At 52.2% G+C, this 18,494-nt stretch overlaps 1 protein-coding gene across 1 annotated transcript in view; it reads left to right on the forward strand.

Moving 5' to 3' along the window:
* Positions 1-18,494, forward strand: part of arid1b (AT-rich interactive domain 1B) — a gene marked incomplete at both ends in the record, with an annotated part of 63,689 nt that overhangs the window by 33,983 nt on the left and 11,212 nt on the right. Inside the window, 4 exons of the mRNA XM_084439710.1 lie at positions 10,869-11,112; positions 12,048-12,137; positions 13,537-13,713; positions 16,206-16,560. Of these exons, the coding sequence (XP_084295836.1) occupies positions 10,869-11,112; positions 12,048-12,137; positions 13,537-13,713; positions 16,206-16,560 (866 nt within the window). The remainder of the gene's footprint in view (positions 1-10,868; positions 11,113-12,047; positions 12,138-13,536; positions 13,714-16,205; positions 16,561-18,494) is intronic.

Below are 18,494 nucleotides of genomic sequence, written 5' to 3' on the forward strand. Positions count from 1 at the left end.
GGGACCAGCGGCGCGCCGTTTATTTGCCGTTCGCGACGTTCGCCAGAGCAGTCTGTCTGTCCGACGGGCGAGCCGGCGAACGAGATACCGGCGTGGGATGAGAGCCCCCCCCCCCCCCCCGCCCTCAGGGACACTGAGGACGCGAGCGCGCGTCTCCCCCACCGAAGGTCAGATCAGCGGGGTCGCGCTCACAGACACGGGGGCCTACTTACCGTATAGCCGCCCCGGCTGTCAGTCTCTGGCTGAGGTTCTCGGCTCCTCCGCCACTCGCTGTTTTGCAATCCGTCCCCCCCCCCCTGCCCCCCACCCCCTTCCCGTCTCTCAGATCATCTGCTGAGCCAGTAGTTTCCATTTCAAAGCCCGCTAAGAGCAGAGCCTCTTTCATTCAGAGCAGGAGTGATGCTCTCGAGGTGAAGTGTGTCCCGTCCTCCTCCCCGACCCACCCCCCCCCCCCCACCCCCCTTATCTCCACCTCTATCATTTCTACGCTGCACCGCGAGCGAGACTGAGACGAACGGAGAACACAGGCCTTCCAGGGAGCTTCTCACGGCTCTGTTTGATGGGGATGCCCTCCCGTCACACGGGACGCGGCCGGGGCCCTAATCGCAGCTGCTGCGGTTCGTCTCTTTCACGCCCCCCCCCACCCCCCCCGACGGCTGTGGTTTTAATGCTGCGACGAGGACCTGTTTTTTTTTTGTTTTTTTTTTACCGGGAGTCGTGATTTGGCCCGAGCTCCGAGCGGGAAGCCAGAGGGAGGATCGATTCGCAGGACGCGGCCAGACGCTCTTTTCACCCTCCGCCGGCGTGTTTGTGGAGGCCGATAAGGCTCAGTGTGTGTGTGTGTGAGTGTGTGTGTGTGTGAGGTTGGCCGTCTAGACCTCTGATAATGAGGAGAACGGGATGTGGCAGGGACTGAAACGGCAATCCGTCAATGCAACTGCCCGTCACCGGCCTGCCTGGACCGTTACCAAGGAGCCAGACAAAAGCGCCGGCTCCCATGCGGTCGGCGGGGATCGGGCAGCACGCCGGGACGGCCGCTCTCGCTCCGCCCGTTCTCGCTCCGCCCGTTCTCGCTCCGCCTCCCCGGCACTCGGCCGCTGATTAGCCGGAGGAAGAGAAGGCAATTACGCCGGCTTAATTACGCCGCCGCCCCCACCCTCATCATCTACATCAACGATAATGAAAGTCTCGGACAGGTCCCAAATGTTTTGGCGCATTTCATTTATTTTGTTCTTGTTCTGTTCGTCCTTTGTTCCAGATTAGAGCGAGGCGAAGCAGTACCCTTCCCCTCCCTCACCCCAAACACGTCCCACAGCACCCGAGCCAGAGGAGGAATATATTGTTTTAATGATGGCGCACAGCTATATTTAGGTTTTACGTCTACCTGGTGCTCGACCCCCCCCCCCCCCGTCACCAGCCATCCACAGAGAAATCAGGGGCAGATAACTGTCCTCGTTCCCCACTATTTCTCGCAGGCTCTCATTAAGGCCCAATTATTTCCCGCCCTGCGCGGGACGACGACTTCTCGCGATTGCAATGCTGATTCGGATCTCCGTCAAGATCAGCGATTATTTTTGCGATTGGTGAGTTCCGCGGCCTTGCCTCACCGACCCCCACCCCCATGTCAGCAGTAGTTCTGATAATGTCATCCTATCTTCCTCAGTAGTGATTGGTTGGGTCCCCAGAGTGGTTTGGCTCTGGGCAGCGGGATTGGCTGTCATGGTTTGATTGGCTCAGACAGGCCACCTGCTGAGAGCCCTGTATCTGCAAACCCGCCCGGGTATCCGTCGACGGGCGCCGTCAGCAATGATGACAGCGCCAGACTCTGTGGACTCTCAGTATCTAATTGGGCGTGAACGGAAACCGTAACCAGGGAGACAGGCGTGCGTGTGTGTGTGTGTGACACGTCGCGTTGCGATGGCTAGAGAGCGAATCACTTCACCGCACGGAACCGTCGGCTAAGAGCTGGAAGGACGAGTGGAGGCGGAGGCGTATTTACGTTCGACGGCGACCACCGCACAGCGGACGGCGCCGAGGCGTTTCGGCCGGACCGAGAGATTCGTGGCGCTCGCGAGCCGGCCGGGTGACGCAGGAGGCCTGAGCAGAAGAACCTCTGGCACCTGTCTGTCACGCGTGCTCATCACACGAACAACAGCGCGCACAGAGGGAGCCGGCGCGCACTCATCACCATGCGGCACCAGCGCCTGCCGGTCTTCTTCTTCCTTCCTGTCTCTCTCGTTCTCTCTGCCTCCCCTGCTTTGTAGTGGGGGGGTTCGAGTTGAAAGCCAGAGTTGCCAGTACAGCTTCCAACCAAGCATACAGACACACCCCATACACTTCCATCGCCTACAGCAGGGGGGTCAAACTCAAATACACAGTGGGCCAAAATTTAAAACTTGAACAAAGTCGCGGGCCAACATTGAACAAATAAAATGTTTAATATGGACCCAAACAAGTTTTGCTTTAACATTGAATATGCACTTATCACTTTCGCTTTTGGTGCGCATCAATGGTGTGCACTAACATATGTGAATACGCCCTCAGACACAAGTGTTGGTGCTCCATCTGCTCAGTAGAGAAGCTTGTAAAACCCTGACTGTCCTACAGCCAGGCAGACAGACAGACAGCCGGCATGCAGACAGACAGCCAGGCAGGCAGACAGGCCGGCAAGAAGGCAGACAGGATTGAATGAACAGGAACAGAGCAAACACAGCGGCCGGCTAGGTCAACACAGGTGTCTCTATCACAGTGAGACGTTACATAACGTAAAGCTTCTGTTTTCTGCCTTTCTTTTCACCATTTTTAAGAAGGGGTAACACGGTTACAGTTGTAGTATGATATTGCTATGACTACTGTCACAGAAGAGAGGGCGTTTCTGGGTCCTGTCTTGATTGACGCGCCAAAACAACAGCAGAGCATTATGGGATTTCTAGTATTGATGGTGAATGCGCTGTATAATACTGGCGGGCCAGCTCTAGTAGTCATTTGGTATTGCCTCGCGGGCCAAATATAATTACACTGCGGGCCAAATTTGGCCCGCGGGCCAGAGTTTGACACCCCTGGCCTACAGGATAGTGGAACCAGATGCAGGCAGCTAACAGTCCATCAATACACAGACACACACACACACACACGCACGCTTCTATGTTGTCCTCAGTTACTGAAGTAGGAATCCAAACACTGAATATATGCCATCCATCATCTTAAGGGGAACAGCCTGCCCCAATTCCAAAGTAGCATAGCTTTGCCTCTCAAGTCCTTCCTCAAGAGAGACAGTGACCCCCCCCCCCCCCCCCCCACCCCCATAGCCTGTCTAATCCATCGCTCTGCTCTGAAGCACATACCCATCATCTCAGGAGAGCTCTCATCAAAACCAAAAACAACAGCGCTCTTTCGGATTGTCAGGTCTCACAGCGGGTGAGACGGAGAGGATTCCTCCCCCTTTTGTGGCGAGTGTCTCTCTGACTGAGCGCACGCCGCCGCGTCTGCTCCGGGCTGCCTCCCCCGCTGCCGCTCGGGAGGCCCGAATAGGCCACGCTTCGGATGGGGGAGAGAGGTCTAGGCGAAACCCAGGCTCTCGGGCCTTTAGCGTTGCATCGACCGCGCATCTCTCAGCAGGGCGGAGTTCGACAGGGTAGATCAGCGGATCCGAAAGGCTCGCGGTGACTTAAGGGGGCGGTGGAGACGGCACGACGGGCTCGTTGCCGAGCCCGGATTTGGTCTCGTCCTCTCAGACATGACCCATAAGCGCCTGTGAAGAGGGAGGATTCCTCCTGCTGCAGGGCCCTGGTGGCTGGGATATGAATATCAAGTGTGGTTGCTGCGCAGCAGAGCTGTGGGTGGGTTTATGCGTGTACTACTCCTCCACACAGAACACACAGCTCCCAGCAGCCATGGTGAATCACAGGCTAACTCATATAGTGGGAGTAAGGAGAGAGAGAGAGACCGAGCCTCAGAAAGACTGCTAGAAAAGCACATCGGCAAATAAAGTTCCAGATGGTAAACATAACGATAGTCATCTTTCTAATGTGGTGCTAATTGTAATTGATGGAAATGAAAATGCTGTAATTGTACATGTCGCATAATCAGGGATTTCCATAGCAGTTTCATGTGTGTTTGTTATTGCTGTGTGCACAGCTGAAGCCTGGGGCCTCATTTATCAAAGAGCGTGTAAATTCAGGTGTAAAAGAGGGCGTACGACGAAAACGCGGAAAATGCACAATGTAGCGTACGACGAGAATATTTACACGCTTTTCGGATCTATCAAAAATGTCGTATGCCCTTTTCTGCACGGTAAATCCGAGACGGGCGGGGAAGGGAGCGTACGCGCACGCGCCCCGTGTTCCGCCCCCTCCACGCCCTAATCCAACCATATATGGTCACAACCGTGAGTGGACAAACGTGGTTTCCCGGAAGGAACCGGCTTAAAAAGGTAGCGTGGAGCACCCAGGCGGTACATTGAAACATGGAACGAAGAGCGAAGAAGAGGAACTTTTCGGAGACGGAGGTGCATGTGCTAGTTGGTGAGGTCCACGTGAGGAAGGCAATCCTCTTCGGAAGGTATAAATCGCCTACGTTTGTCTGTTTGCTCCTACAGCTTAGTAGCCTACTTTAGCTACGTGTTGTGCATCTAGGGTTGGGCATACACGGACATAGCCTACTGTAACATGTGGCTGCGAGTGAAGCAAACATTCCCAACATCATGTGGCCGGCTATGATTGATTTAGGACCACAAACATGTAACAATAACCCCAGATGATCACTTCATAATGTTGGACCACATTAGACATTGTCCCCCATGGGAGATTAATACTCATCTAAATCACCCGGTAAATCACAGCATTTTTTTGACTGCCAACAGAAAAACATATCAAATGAATATGGCTGCACAATGAAATGTTTAATGCATAATCAAGTTCACAGACAAACTCAAAGAAAATGATTGAAATTGTTTCTCCAGACTCTGACGTGGGGTGGGACTCAGAGGAGGGGGAGTCTGCAGTGGTCCTGGACCTGACGGTCATGCCCCCGCGAGTTGCAGCCTCCAGTGCCTCCACCTTCTTATCAGCTTTGAATATATATCTTGGCAAACATAACACGGGATGATGTACAAGGAGGGGACAGATACCTAGTGAAAGTACTATTGGTTGCTAGTAATAAGACAATAACGGGGGCTTGGTATAAGGTGGAACGCCCAACCAAGGAGCAGTGGCTGGGTGTTGTGGAGAAGATGTATGTTAGGGAGAGGTTCACGCATGCATTGAGAATGCAGGAAGGAAAGTTTGAAGGGAGATGGGAAAAATGGATGGATTATAGAAGGAAGTGTGATGATACCACTAATATTAAAATTGTCATATTTGAGTAAGAAAAAAAAGCTGCATGGATGGATGTACCCATAAGCTGTTATTGTAGGTTTTTATGTTTTATTGTATTGTCGTTGTATGGATGGAAAATGCTAATAAAGATTAAAAGTAAATAAGACAAAGAATATGTATCTTGGCTATGGACACACCAACAAGCCAGCCGTCACGCGCAGCGCCTGCCTCCAGTCTAGCCCTACCCTGCTGTGCGCCAGGATGAATGAGTCATGCGTGGAGCCAGGCCACCGTGCCACTACACTTGTGATGAGCATGTCGGCGTCACATATGATTTGGGTATTTCTAGTGTGCACATTTTAGCGATTCACATAGACGTATTCATTCACTGATGGTGCCCTTATGTGGGTGCAGTCGCCATCGCCGTCACCTCTTTGGAGTTCTATCTCGGCTAGTAGGCCGAGTAGCGCCGGATTCATTTAGGCTCGCATTACGCACAGGAGGACTGTCATTTATATGCTTACCAAAGAGCAAACAGGTCCACATGATCACATATTAATGACAATCTAATTGGTCAATTATTGCCGTTTGATGGAGTGCCTGCATTAGGTGTGTGACATACAGCGCGGAAAGGTTTGGGACAGCGCATAGGTTCCGTTTGGGGAACAAATCCATATCGGACCATTAATGAGCCGGTTAGAGGACACGTCTAATCTTGCATTGCGATATATGTTTGTGCTGAATTGGCCTAGTAGCCTACATGATTGTGCGTTCATGAACTGTCGCTCTTATTCTCTCCGTCAAACATAGTAATTCACCGACGCACCACCTGCGTCGCCAGTTCCCCCTGTGTTCAAGAAGGGCGTAGAACACCGTGTAAATCGGTACGCCAACTGGAGAGGTGTCCTACAAAAGCGCGGAGAAAGGCGACTAAATTTTCGCCCTTACGGCTTGATAAATCGCAATGTGGGGGGGGCAAATGGCGTACGCCTGAACTCGCGAAAAAGACCGTGTAAAAGAAGGCGTACCTCAATGATAAATGAGGCCCCTGGAGTCCAGGGCACAGCGTGGAGTGAGGGGCGGGGGAGGCCGCATGTGCGCCGGCCCTGTGGCGGTCCCCCTCTCTCTCTGCGGACCTGCCGATTGGCTGCGGCGGGGAGACGGACGGGCGGTGCCGCGGAGCGACGCCCCTCTCTCCCCCCGATTGAACCTTGATTATTCCTCCACGTTTTAATTGGCTGTTGGGGAGGGGCGTCTGTCAGGAGGAATGACGGGGGACGAGAGCATGACGCTCCATTATTCAAGCAGCCAGCCGAGGATGGAGGGGTGGGGGCACAGGCCCGCGCTCTCACTCTACGAGGAGGAGGAAGAGAGAGAGGGGCACCGCTGAAGATGCAGCCCAGAGAGAGCTTGTCCACACTCATTTATTTATCATCCTCTTTTCCATTGCAGAGTCAAGTGTGTTGGGGGTGGGGGGGTGAATGTCCAATGAAGCTGAATAATTATATTCATCAATTTAGTGAGCCAAAGCTCTAACGAATGTGAATAATTATAATCATAAATCATGCAAGCAGCATGAGTCTTGGCAAATTTGCAAAAGGTGTAAGTGGCCCACTGCCTTTGAAAGGGTGAAATTGAAGCTCGTTTCTGCCTATGTAACAGGCTGAGGCCATGGCTGTGCTGAGGCACCGTTCCCAATTTCTTGTCTCATCTGGGAAGGGAGAGAAAAAAAGAGATTTTGAAGATTTACAAAGGAGGGAGAGGAATATCACTGTTACATTATGTTCAGTGATAAAGAAAGCTCTGAAGTACCGTGCATCCGTCAAGTACTCCCACCCACAGGCGTCATGCCTATAGAACTAGAGGGGGCACGTGCCCCCTCAGATTTTTTTTTTGGGGGGGGGGGTTTACATTTCTGTTATTGTTTGTTTACCATTACATTTTACAATGCAGAGCTATGATTATTTTCTCTACTGAGCTGAATGTATTATTTTAATTATGTCATAGACCACCTCGAAAAGCCACCATAACCTCTTTCAAAAAGCCAAACACCCTCCCTTCCCGGTGGATTTGGTTTCTTTTAAATTAACACTGGATCTGGAAGCCCCCCCCCCTCGCCTCGTCTCAGATTAACACGTTTTCATGGTCTGCTTGCATACATTTAGATTAAGGTTGTCCTTAACTGATGAACAGGTCCTCCAAATATTAGGCTATTCAGTATATCAGATTCAACTTCATACTTCAGTATACAGTATATCATTCGGACCAATGCCAAGTGAGTGAAAAAAAGTAGATTTGTTTTCCCTTACTTTTATTTTTGAAAGTCCTTGAAAGAACGCTACTGGTAAGTTTAATTTCACACCGCAAGTGGCAACTAGTATTGTGCTGTGTCCTGATTTTACACTGCAAAAATGCACACAAAAAACCCTAAAATTGTGCTTCGCTATCTCGTGCCCCCTCGGTTTTTTGGGTTGCATGACACCCCTGCTCACACCCCTTCACTTTTTCCACGTTATGTTACAGCCTTATTCCAAAATGGATTAAATACATCAATCAATCCATCAATCAACACACCCCATAATGTCAAAGTGAAACACGTTTTTTTTTGTGTGTTTTTTTTGCAAATGTATTAAAAACTACAAATGGTGGTCGGAGAGCACAGACCTCCGCCCATGAATGTGTTTTGTGGCTCTGCGTGCGCATTTGCATGCAATGTTTGGTCTTGCTGCATTCGCTAGGTCGAGAGCTTTATGCCAGTCCAAACCCTGTGTCTCTGTGACCTTCCCATTTCGAGATATGGCCGTTTCAACTACCCCATTGACAATGAATGGGAGGGATTTTTTGCTCCTGAGCCTAAATCCAAAAACTGACTGGAGGTGAATGAGCGGCTCTGTGGCGCCCCCCTCCGGTCGCAGCCGGCGGGGGGCGTTGCAGTGCATTCCGCCCCCCCGCAGTCCAAACCCCTTGTCTCTAGCGCCCCCACACAGGGAGCTGGCTTCATTCTAAGTTTTGTTTTCATTTGTGGATCTGCCCTGTGATTCGGATCCCCTCCAAAATGTAAGATTTTCTAAGTTGGCCCATACTACACCCCTCCACAGAGCTTCATGAAAATCAGTCTGGTAGTTTTTGTGTAATCCTGGTTCAAAAAATGAATGGAGGTGAAAGGCCAGCCATGTTTGGGCAGCCCATGGAACCTCCCCGTGCTTTGGATCCGCTCCAGAATGTAATGGGTAATTTTTGAGTAATCCTGCTGACAGTCAAACACATAAATGCACGTACACACACACGCCACCGAAAACATTACCTCTTACACTGCGCTGTCGCTGGGGAGAAGGTAATAAAAAAACTTAAATAATACATGTACATAGATATTCACACCCTTTACTTAGTACATTGTTAAGGCACCTTTGGCAGCGATTACAGCCTTGAGTCTTCTTGGGTATGACGCTACAAGCTTGGCACACCTGTATTCGGGGTATTTCTCCCATTCTTCTCTGCAGATCCTCTCAAGTTCTGTCAGGTTAGATGGGGAGCGTCGGTGCACCGCTATTTTCAGGTCTTTTCAGAGATGTTCAATCGGGTTCAAATCTGGGCTCTGGCTGGGCCACTCAAGGACATTCACAGACTTGTCCCGAAGCTTCTCCTTTGTTGCCTTGGCTGTGTGCTTAGGGTTGTTGTCCTGTTAGAAGGTAAACCTTCACCCAAGTCTGAGGTCCTGAGTGCTCAAGAGCTGTTTTTATCAAGGATCTCTGTCTCTTTGCTCTGATCTTTTCCTCAATCCTGACTAGTCTCCCAGTTCATGCCGCTGAAAAACATCGCCAGAGCATGATGCTGCCACCACCATTCTTCACCGTAGGGATGGTATTGGCCAAGTGATGAGCGATGCCTGGTTTCCTCCAGATGTGACGCTTGGCATTCAGGCCAAAGAGGTCAATCTTGGTTTCATCAGACCAGAGAATCTTGTTTCTCATTAAGTCCTTAAGGTGCCTTTCGGCAAACTCCAAGTGGGCTGTCGTCCCTTTTACTGAAAAGTGGCTGCCATCTGGCCGCTCTTCCATAAAGGACTGATTGATGGAGTGCTGCAGAGATGGTTGTCCTTCTAGAAGGTTCTCCCATCTCCACAGAGGAACACTGGAGCGCTGTCAGAGTGACCATCGGGTTGTTGGTCACCTCCCTGACCAAGGCCCTTCGCCCCGATTACTCGGTTTGGCCAGGCAGCCAGCTTTAGGAAGGGCCCTGGTGGTCCCAAACTTCTTCCATTTAAGAATGATGGAGGTCACTGCGTTCTTCAGGACCATCAATGCTGCAGATTTTTTTCTGTACCCTTTCCCAGATGTCTCGGAGGTCTACAGACAATTTCCTTGACTTCATGGCTTGGTTTTTGCTCTCACATGTACTGTCAACTGTAGCCTGGCTCCAGCCCCTCAATCACAATCTGAGAATTTTGTGATTCAGGGTCTGGAAAGGCTCTCGTCCAGAGTGATCTCTTGGTTGGAATTCCAACCAGGCCAATCGGCATTCTTTGAATGCTTTCTTTGAATAAACGTGTACTTTTATGGTTGGTTTGGTTGGGGGATGAACTAATGGCTGAGGACTCCTTTGGCAACACCCATCTCGGAAAACAGCTGCAATGGGAGCCTGTTCAGATTAAATAATGAGGTGAAATAAAATGGGAATTCAGTCTGAGTGTCAGGCTATGTGAACTGTGGACTATTACTACTTTACATACAGTACAGTAGACGGGTGTGTACCTTTCCAAATCATGGTCAGTCAATTGCATTTACCACAGGTGGACTCCAATAAACTAATCACTCCCAAAGGTGCCTCAACAAAGTACTGAGTAAATGGTCTGAATACTTGTTCATGTGCTATTTCAGTTTGTTATTTTTTTTAAATATATTTGCAAAAAATTCTAAACTTTTTTCACTTCGTAATTATGGGGTACAGTGTACATATTTCACATTTAATTTTTGCTGCACTCACAGTACCTGTGAATGAGGCAAATGGCTCGTTTCACTGTGGAGAGAGATTCCTTGGCAACGTGAATTTATACTGGCTTGACTCATTTATACTGGCTTGAGTCATGATTTGCCGTTTGAGAAGTTGGCATTGCGCTCTTTTTGGGTGTCATCTGTGAAATGTGGCCAAATGCCTGAGGAGATGCCCTGTGCCTATTTCATTCTCAACAATTCAGCAAACGTTGAATGACGATGCTGTCGCCCCTCCTGGCTTCGCGGAGAGAGACTGCAGTCTAGCCCGATCGGGGGAGTAGTTTCCATCTCAATGTTGGTTTTGGTTTGGCTTTAATTGAATCAGATCCTTCTGGACTAGAAAATACATTTTCCAACGTTCTCATGTCTCTCCAAGGGTTGGACGTAGTGTCAAGTCATGAAGCAACTGTTGAAAGGTTTTACTGGCTGGTGAAGAATGAGTCAATGTTTGCTTCTGGAAGGTGCTATTGAGTTCAGGAGATTAGTTGACTCTTACCCAAAATGTTCTCTTTGTTAACCACTAGGTCTCCCCCTCTAACCTCCATCTCTTCTCTCTCCCCAGGACCTGTCTGGCTCCATCGATGACCTGCCCACCGGGACGGAGGTGGCCATCAGTTCGGCCGTCAGCGCCTCGGGCTCCACCAGTAGCCAGGGCGAGCAGAGTAACCCCGCCCAGTCACCCTTCTCGCCCCACGTGTCACCACGCCTCCCCGGGATGCGCAGCGGCCCGTCACCCTCCCCCGTGGGCTCCCCCGTGGGCTCCAGCCAATCACGCTCCGGACCCATCTCGCCCGCCAGCGGCCCAGGTATGGAGCCCCGCCTCCAGCCACTAATACCAACACACACCACTCACAGGCGTGCACATCACACACACATTTAGTGCGCTCCAGATGGAACGAGGGGCCAGTTAACCAGGCCATTCACAATATTTTGGCCAATATATTTGAGAGCAGTTTGGAGACACCCCAGTGGGCTAGCGCAGGGCCGGCTGTCTTGGCCGGCTCAGCTGTGGAAGAAATGGGCCTTTGTCTCATTATAGGCAACGCTTTCTGGGCTTCTTTTGAGTTAGTGACTGTCTAGTAGTTGGTCACAGTGGGGGAGAAAGTTCTGTTCCTTACAGAGAGGCAGCTGGGTCAGGGGAGGAGCCGCAGCCAGACTCCAAAACAAAGGCCTCAGTCATTAAAATAGTTTCTAAACTATGTTAGCAGTTTGGAGTCACTCTTAACACAATTACTCTCCCACAGTGAAGCACATTGTTGGCCTTCCCCGTTTGACATCAGGGCTAGTTGGCGGTAGTCCCCCCCCCCCCTTTCCTATGCGTCCAAAGCTGCAGTTCTCCTCCCTCCCTCACCCCAACCCCCTTCCTATTCCTAGTGCTGATAACGAGGTCGGCGGGGGAGACCATTTACCCATGATGCATGCAGCCCAGTTTCACCCCCACTGGGAGAACAGTCATCCATCAGGACCCCGGCATCACTGACCTGTGATCTCTGGCCGCGTCGCCCGTGGAGACCAGCGCACGCACCCCTTCCCCTCCTTTTCCTTCCTTCCTTCCCTCTGACGGCTCGTTACGGGGCTCCGGACTCACAGGGGCTCAGCTGCAGGCGCCGCTCTCCAGGATGGCTAACGGACAGTTAGCCTGGAATCGCGAGAGGGGGGGGGGGGATTTCACTGCCCACCCAGTGCGTGCGTGTGTATAATGTATGTTCCCCTCCTCACCTTTCCGCCCTCCCTCCTCCAGGCACCCAGGTGGCGCCGCAGACGCCCGGGAACGTGTCGGACGTGGGCTCCCATTCCACCCAGAGCCAGTCGCCCATGTCTCAGGAGAGAGGTGAGACTCTCCGCTCCTCCATTACCCCCCCTCCCGGGGACAGCTACGGGATTCTAGTCACGCAACCCGTTAACCGGTCACGCAACCGAGACAGGTCTTTTACGGCATCTGAGGGGCAGTCCTCCGTATGCACTCTGACCCTGTAATGTTCTTAGCTGGATATCGACGCTTGGAAGAGTAATGATCGTCCCTTCCTGATGATGTATAGTGGCCCTCCCCTAATGTCCTTGTGTGAGTCATAAGATCCCCAGCGACAGCTTCTGGTGCTTTCCACAGGCTTTGCTGGACAGGATGCCTGTGGGGCAGACCTGGGTTGAAATACAATTTGAAATCCTTTCAAATACTTCGTCGTTAGCTTTAGTCTGCCTGGTATGTCAGGTGGGTTGGGTTTGCTTTTTTGGCAAACAATCAAGCACAGATAAGTCACTGAAATGATTCCAGGTAGTATTTGGACCCAGGTCTGTTACAGAGAAGACTCTGGAAGCTTTCACCTGGCACCCGGGCCCAGATCCGAGTACACTTGACCCCAAAGTCAAGTTTGTTTGATTAATGTGTGAACACTGTGCGCCAGGGCACGGATCAACGAACTGCATGTGAAAACATGGCTGTCGGCAGCACAGGGTCCGAACTCACAGCTCTGCCATCATGGATGAGCCCGGAGGAACCTGGCAAGCCAACGTGTGCCTGCCAGCAACCTTCTCCCTCGGTAGCCAATGAGCTCATACCCTGTGTCAAGTCACACACAGGGTGTTTTCGGTGGCAGGCTCAGCCACCCCGTTCTCTCCAGCGCTCTTTGGGGACATGGGTGTGACTAATATTCAAAACAACACCTTCCCACGTAGAGCTGTCTCTCTCTCTCTGTCTGAAAGGAGTCATTGTTGCAGGGTGCACTGATAGCTTTAATGCTCAACATCGCTAGGTGCTTCGTGTGCAATTGCCATTGTGTGAAATGAAATACTGCGTGAGAGCCATTGCTTTCCATTACATTCCTTTTTCACCGGAATATTCCCTGTGCTAGCAAGTAAGAGGTGCTGCACTCAAGTGCGTTTACCTTTCCTCTTCTCTAAAAGTGTTTTTATGGAGCGAACTTGAGTAAAAGTTCACATTTTAAACACACTAGAAAACTTTTCCTTGGCAGATGGCGTGGCTCTTGTGGGATTTGGAGTGTATTCAGATCCCTTTAAATGCCAATTTGAATGTTAACTGTAGCATTTTGCAACGCTTTCCCACAGACAAAGGTATTACCGTTGGTTCGACACACATTTTTGCTTAAATTGAACCGACTGGCTCTAAATGATCAGGTGCGAGCGGTAGCTCGTTTTCCCTCATCCTTCTAGAAGCTCCTCTCCTTTATTGCTAAGTGTGTGTGTGTTGGTGTGACACAAACATGTGTCTGCAGGGTTCCCTCCCGCCATGCAGAGGAATGCCCTGGGCCCCCAGTTTGGCCCCCAGCAGTCCGGACCCCCCATGTCTCCTCACCCATCTCCAGGGGGCTCCATGCACCATGCCTCCTACCAGCAGGGCCAGCAGGGGGGCTCCTCTTACGGACCTCAGACTGGACAGTATGGACCACCAGGTACGTACACACACACATGCACACACACGCGCACACAAATGGAATTCTCTTTTGTTATTGAAACTTTAATAGAATGTATCAATTGTAATGTTTATTGTGTGAACTCCAGGGAGACTAGCTGATTGCCATGGCATTAGCTAACGGGAATCTTTTAAATAAACAGTTTAAAGGTGCTATAGATACTATTTTTATGTACACAAAACACATACACAAATTTTTTTTAAAGAACAACTCTAACAACTGTCTTTTTTAATGATTTCTCTACATAAAAATGTTATCTCTAGCACATTTAAATAAATAAACACAGGCTCGGCTGCAACATCTTCACGCTGATTAGACCCAGGTACTGCGGCGCTCCACTGTGGCTCCTCCTCAGCTGAAGTTGGCGTGTTCTATTATAGGCTTAGACTTTCCCTGAGGTTGAGACTTTTCTGAGTTACTGGAGCCTTGCTGCGCGCCAGGCTCTTTGCTTGACAGGATGAAAGCCTAGCGTGCATAATCCATCAATCTCAAGTGTTGTTTCAGCTGAGGATGAAAACGAACCCATGAGAGAACCCGTGTGTGCGCTTGTCTGTGTGCGTGTGTGTCTGTCTGTGTGTGTGTGTGCGCACGTTTGTTTGTGTTCATCTGGAGCGGGAGCTCACACACATCGAATCATTATGGTAATCCATCTCGCGTGTTCTAGCGTGCCGTTATGATGAATGCTAGGGCACTGTGTGTGTGTGTGTGTGTGTGTGTGTGTGTGTGTGTGTGTGTGTGTGTGTGTGTGTGTGTGTGTGTGTGTGAGAGAGTGTGTGTGTGTTTTCATAGTGTCGTCAGCCCCTCCCCACTCCCACCATGCTGATTAATAGTCCCCGCCGCCTTGCCGTTCCAGCGTGGGGCCGGGGGCTGGCATGGGGGCGGGGCCGGGGCCTGGCATGGGGGCGGGGCCGGGGGCTGGCATGGGGGCGGGGCCGCCGCAGAGAGGCGGCAGCTGGAGAACACGGCGGCTCCCACGTCAGGGGAACGTGGAAAAGTTGATGAGGGCTGATTGGAGCCTCGGTACTTTTGACGGTCGGAAAACGAAGCCGCCCGCTCTGCTCTCTCCAGGCCTGCGGGGGGAGATGTGTGTGTTGGAGCCAGGCCCTAGGAGCCCCGCGAGCCTGACTAGCTCCGGGGGGGGGGGGGGGGGTGGTGTTCTGCTTGGATTGGAGCACGATGAATGGGCTGGATTATCCTGATTAATAAGGGAGGCTTGTATTATTGGACAATCTGTCCGTTGTCCACATGCATCCGATCCCACCGACATTGGACTATTTACTCTTGAGAGCGACGAGATGATGCTCCTCTCTCTGTTCTACAGGCCGGGTGTTAGGTCATGAGGGAGGGAGTTGAGAGATGAGGTTCTCTAGTGTACGTGTGTGTGTGTGTGTGTGTGTGTGTGTGCGAGTGCGTGCGCTCATGTGTGCGCGCGCACAGTAGACATTGGGGTAGGGTGTGTGCGCGTGTGTGTGTGCATGTCCGTGTCACAGACCCCTCTGCCGGGGGACTTCTGGGATTATCACGGCTGAGGTTCAGGGCTCCACAGAGGGCCTGGTGGTGCCAAAGAATTTCCATATAATTGGCCTCACTCCGGTAGCACAGCCCCGTTCTGGCACAGAACATGCGCTATCACCCCCCCTCCCCCTCTCTCTCCTCCTCGTCTTCCTCCCCCTCTTCTCGTTCCTCTGGTCGGGGGGGGGGGGCTCGTTAAGACGGCGGGACCCAGAATAACTCTGGGAAGGAAGAAAATAGCAGCTCTCCTGTCAACACCCCGGCCGGTTCATGTATTTCTGGAGCTCTCTCGTGATATGAAAAGTGTGCACCCCCCCCCCCCCCCACCCACTCTGGTGAAGACATGCTAAAAAAAGGAGAGAGAAGGAACGCGGTTGGGCTTGAGAAATCCCCCCCCTCCCCCGAGGGAGAGGGGAAAAACACTCCTCTGTGTTCAAATCTCACTCACGGCAGCTGGAACCAGGCAGGCTGGGAATCGCCGTCCTAATTGCGCTTGAAGTGGCGGCTGGCAAAGCTGCTGTAATTCCAGTTACAGAACCCATCCTCTGGAGAACAGAGGATTGGGGGGTGGGGGTCCCTTTCGTAACTGAATCCCGTCTGTGATATTTTTTATTCTTCAGCCCGTTACGCTCTAGTAGGTGGGTCTCACTCGTGGCTGTAGATCTCATTAGTCTTCCTGGTCCAATTCTATTGATATGGGAGTCATTTAACAGAACTGTCATTGATCCTTAAGGTCGGATACTGGTCTCCCCACTCTACTATTGGCCATGTGAGACATATAGTTTAGCCAATCCGCTGACGGACAGCATTTCTCCTGTTGGTTTCAGGCTCTCTTGCTCTCTTAATGGAAACCTATATGGCTTGGAAACAACAAACATGTTTTATCCTCATATGATATGAAGCCATTTATGTTTATATCGAGCAATTACCAGCGATGACTTCAATTTCTGTGTGTCCAGGTAACTACCCCAGGCCCCCTAACTACGGGGGGGCGCCCAGCGCCAGCTACAGTGGGCCTGGGCCCGGCCCCGGCATGGGCAACAGCCTGGGCATGAACGCCAGCAGCCCCATGCACGGCCAGGGTCCCGGGCAGCCGTGCGGGTCCATGCCCGCCGGACGAGGACTGGGCCCGGGGCCGGGTGGACGCCCTTACCCCGGGGGCACCAACACCACAGCCCCCACCTCGCCCAGCATGCCGCAGCCCGCCGGCCAGGGCATGGGACCGCCCGCGCCCAACGCCGGCCGGAAGAACCAGCCCCCCCACGAGACGGGCCCCAACGCCACACAGGGCGCCAACCCCTCGGGCCAGGGCAGGTGGGTTTGAGACCGGCGACTCTGGGTCTCAAGAGAAAACAACGCGCACGTCGCCCAACACAACACAATCACTCACACATTGTCATTCCGCCACGACGCGTCATTTCACCGTTTGTCACGTGTTTTATGACGGCTCTAGCGGTCACCTCTAGCGGTAGGCCTACGTTTCCTCATTTCGATGTGAGGCTGAGCAAAAAAAAAAAGGGTTGTTTTCTCCATCCCTCACTTCCAGGCCTGCGTTCGTGCGCTCCCCCGCCTTCCCCAGCCAGCCGTGGCCCGGCCCGCCACCTCCTCTCTCCTCCTCCCCTCACCAGCTGCCCCACCCCCAACCCCACCCCCACTCCCAGCCGCACCCTCCCCACCCTCCCCATCCACAAACCCAGCCTCATCTCCACCCCCATTCTCACCCCCAAACCCCGCCCCACCGTCATCCTCACCCCCAGACCCTGCCTCACACGCACCCCCAAACCCCGCCTCTTCCCCATCCTCACCCCCATACCCACCACCCCCACCCGCATCCTCACCCCCAAGCCCCACCTCATCCTCCTCACCCACATCCCCAAACCTCTCCTCACCCTCATCCCCAAGCCCCACCTCATCCTCCTCACCCACATCCCCAAACCTCTCCTCACCCTCATCCCCAAGCCGCACCTCATCCTCCTCACCCACATCCCCAAACCTCACCTCATCCTCCTCACCCACATCCCCAAACCCCGCCTCATCCTCCTCACCCTCATCCCCAAACCTCTCCTCACCCTCATCCCCAAGCTGCACCTCATCCTCCTCACCCACATCCCCAAACCTCACCTCATCCTCCTCACCCGCACCACCAAGCCCCACCTCATCCTCCCCACCCGCATCCTCACCCCCAAGCCCCACCTCATCCTTCTCACCCTCATCCCCAAACCTCACCTCATCCTCCTCACCCTCATCCCAAAACCTCACCTCATCCTCCTCACCTGCACCTCCAAGCCCCACCTCATCCTCCTCACCCTCATCCCCAAACCTCACCTCATCCTCCTCACCCGCACCCCCAAGCCCCACCTCATCCTCACCCGCATCATCACCCCCAAACTCCACCTCATCATCATCATCATCATCCTCACCCCCACCCCCAAACCCCACCCCACCCCCACCCTCACCCCCAGGTCAGCAGTGCTCAGGGCCAGCCCACCATGCCGCAGGCTGAGCAGTACGGGTAGGTCTCCACGCAGCGGTCTGCGTAACGTCACTCTCCTCTGGAAATGGCCTGCCGACACTAACCCCGGGTTGAACTGGTGCTGCTGCTCTGCTCCGCCCGACCCTCCCCTACCCCCCCTCTAACCCGCCCTGATCCGGACCCCGACACGCCGCGGGCTGTGATGACTAACTGGGCAGTAGGCATGGAGCTGTCTCGTCTCTGCCACCGCATGGCTTCCTCTCAAACCTATCTGGGGCGATGGGTTAAAGGAATAGTAAAGGGAAAATGCATGTTTAGCCCTGTTTTAAGGTTACTTATGATCATATACAATGGTTCAGATCAAAACGTTGACAAAACTAGCACTTTTGAGAAAGTCTGATAATTGCTCTACCACCGTTTAGGTCATACAATGGATGTGGATGGGCACCGTGAAAAATCATTCAAAAACATGTTAAACTCTCGATTTCAAAGACAAGAAGCTTTTTTTCACGGTGCCCACCCACATCCATTGTATGACCAAAACGGTGGTAGAGCAATTATCAGACTTTAGTTTTGTCAACTTTTTGATCTGAACCATTGTTTATGATCATAAGTAACCTTAAAACAGGGCTAAACATTATTAACCCTTTACTACTCCTTTAAGATCCCTGCCTGGCTTTCTCCTTCTAAAGTCTCTTCATTTTTAAGGAGAATGGGCAAGACAAAAATGTAAGATTGCAATTGCTCACACATGTTTGTTTTTTTTATAGTTATT

Source organism: Borostomias antarcticus (assembly GCF_949987555.1).
Source record: "Borostomias antarcticus genome assembly, chromosome: 6".
NCBI classification, from domain to species: domain Eukaryota; kingdom Metazoa; phylum Chordata; class Actinopteri; order Stomiiformes; family Stomiidae; genus Borostomias; species Borostomias antarcticus.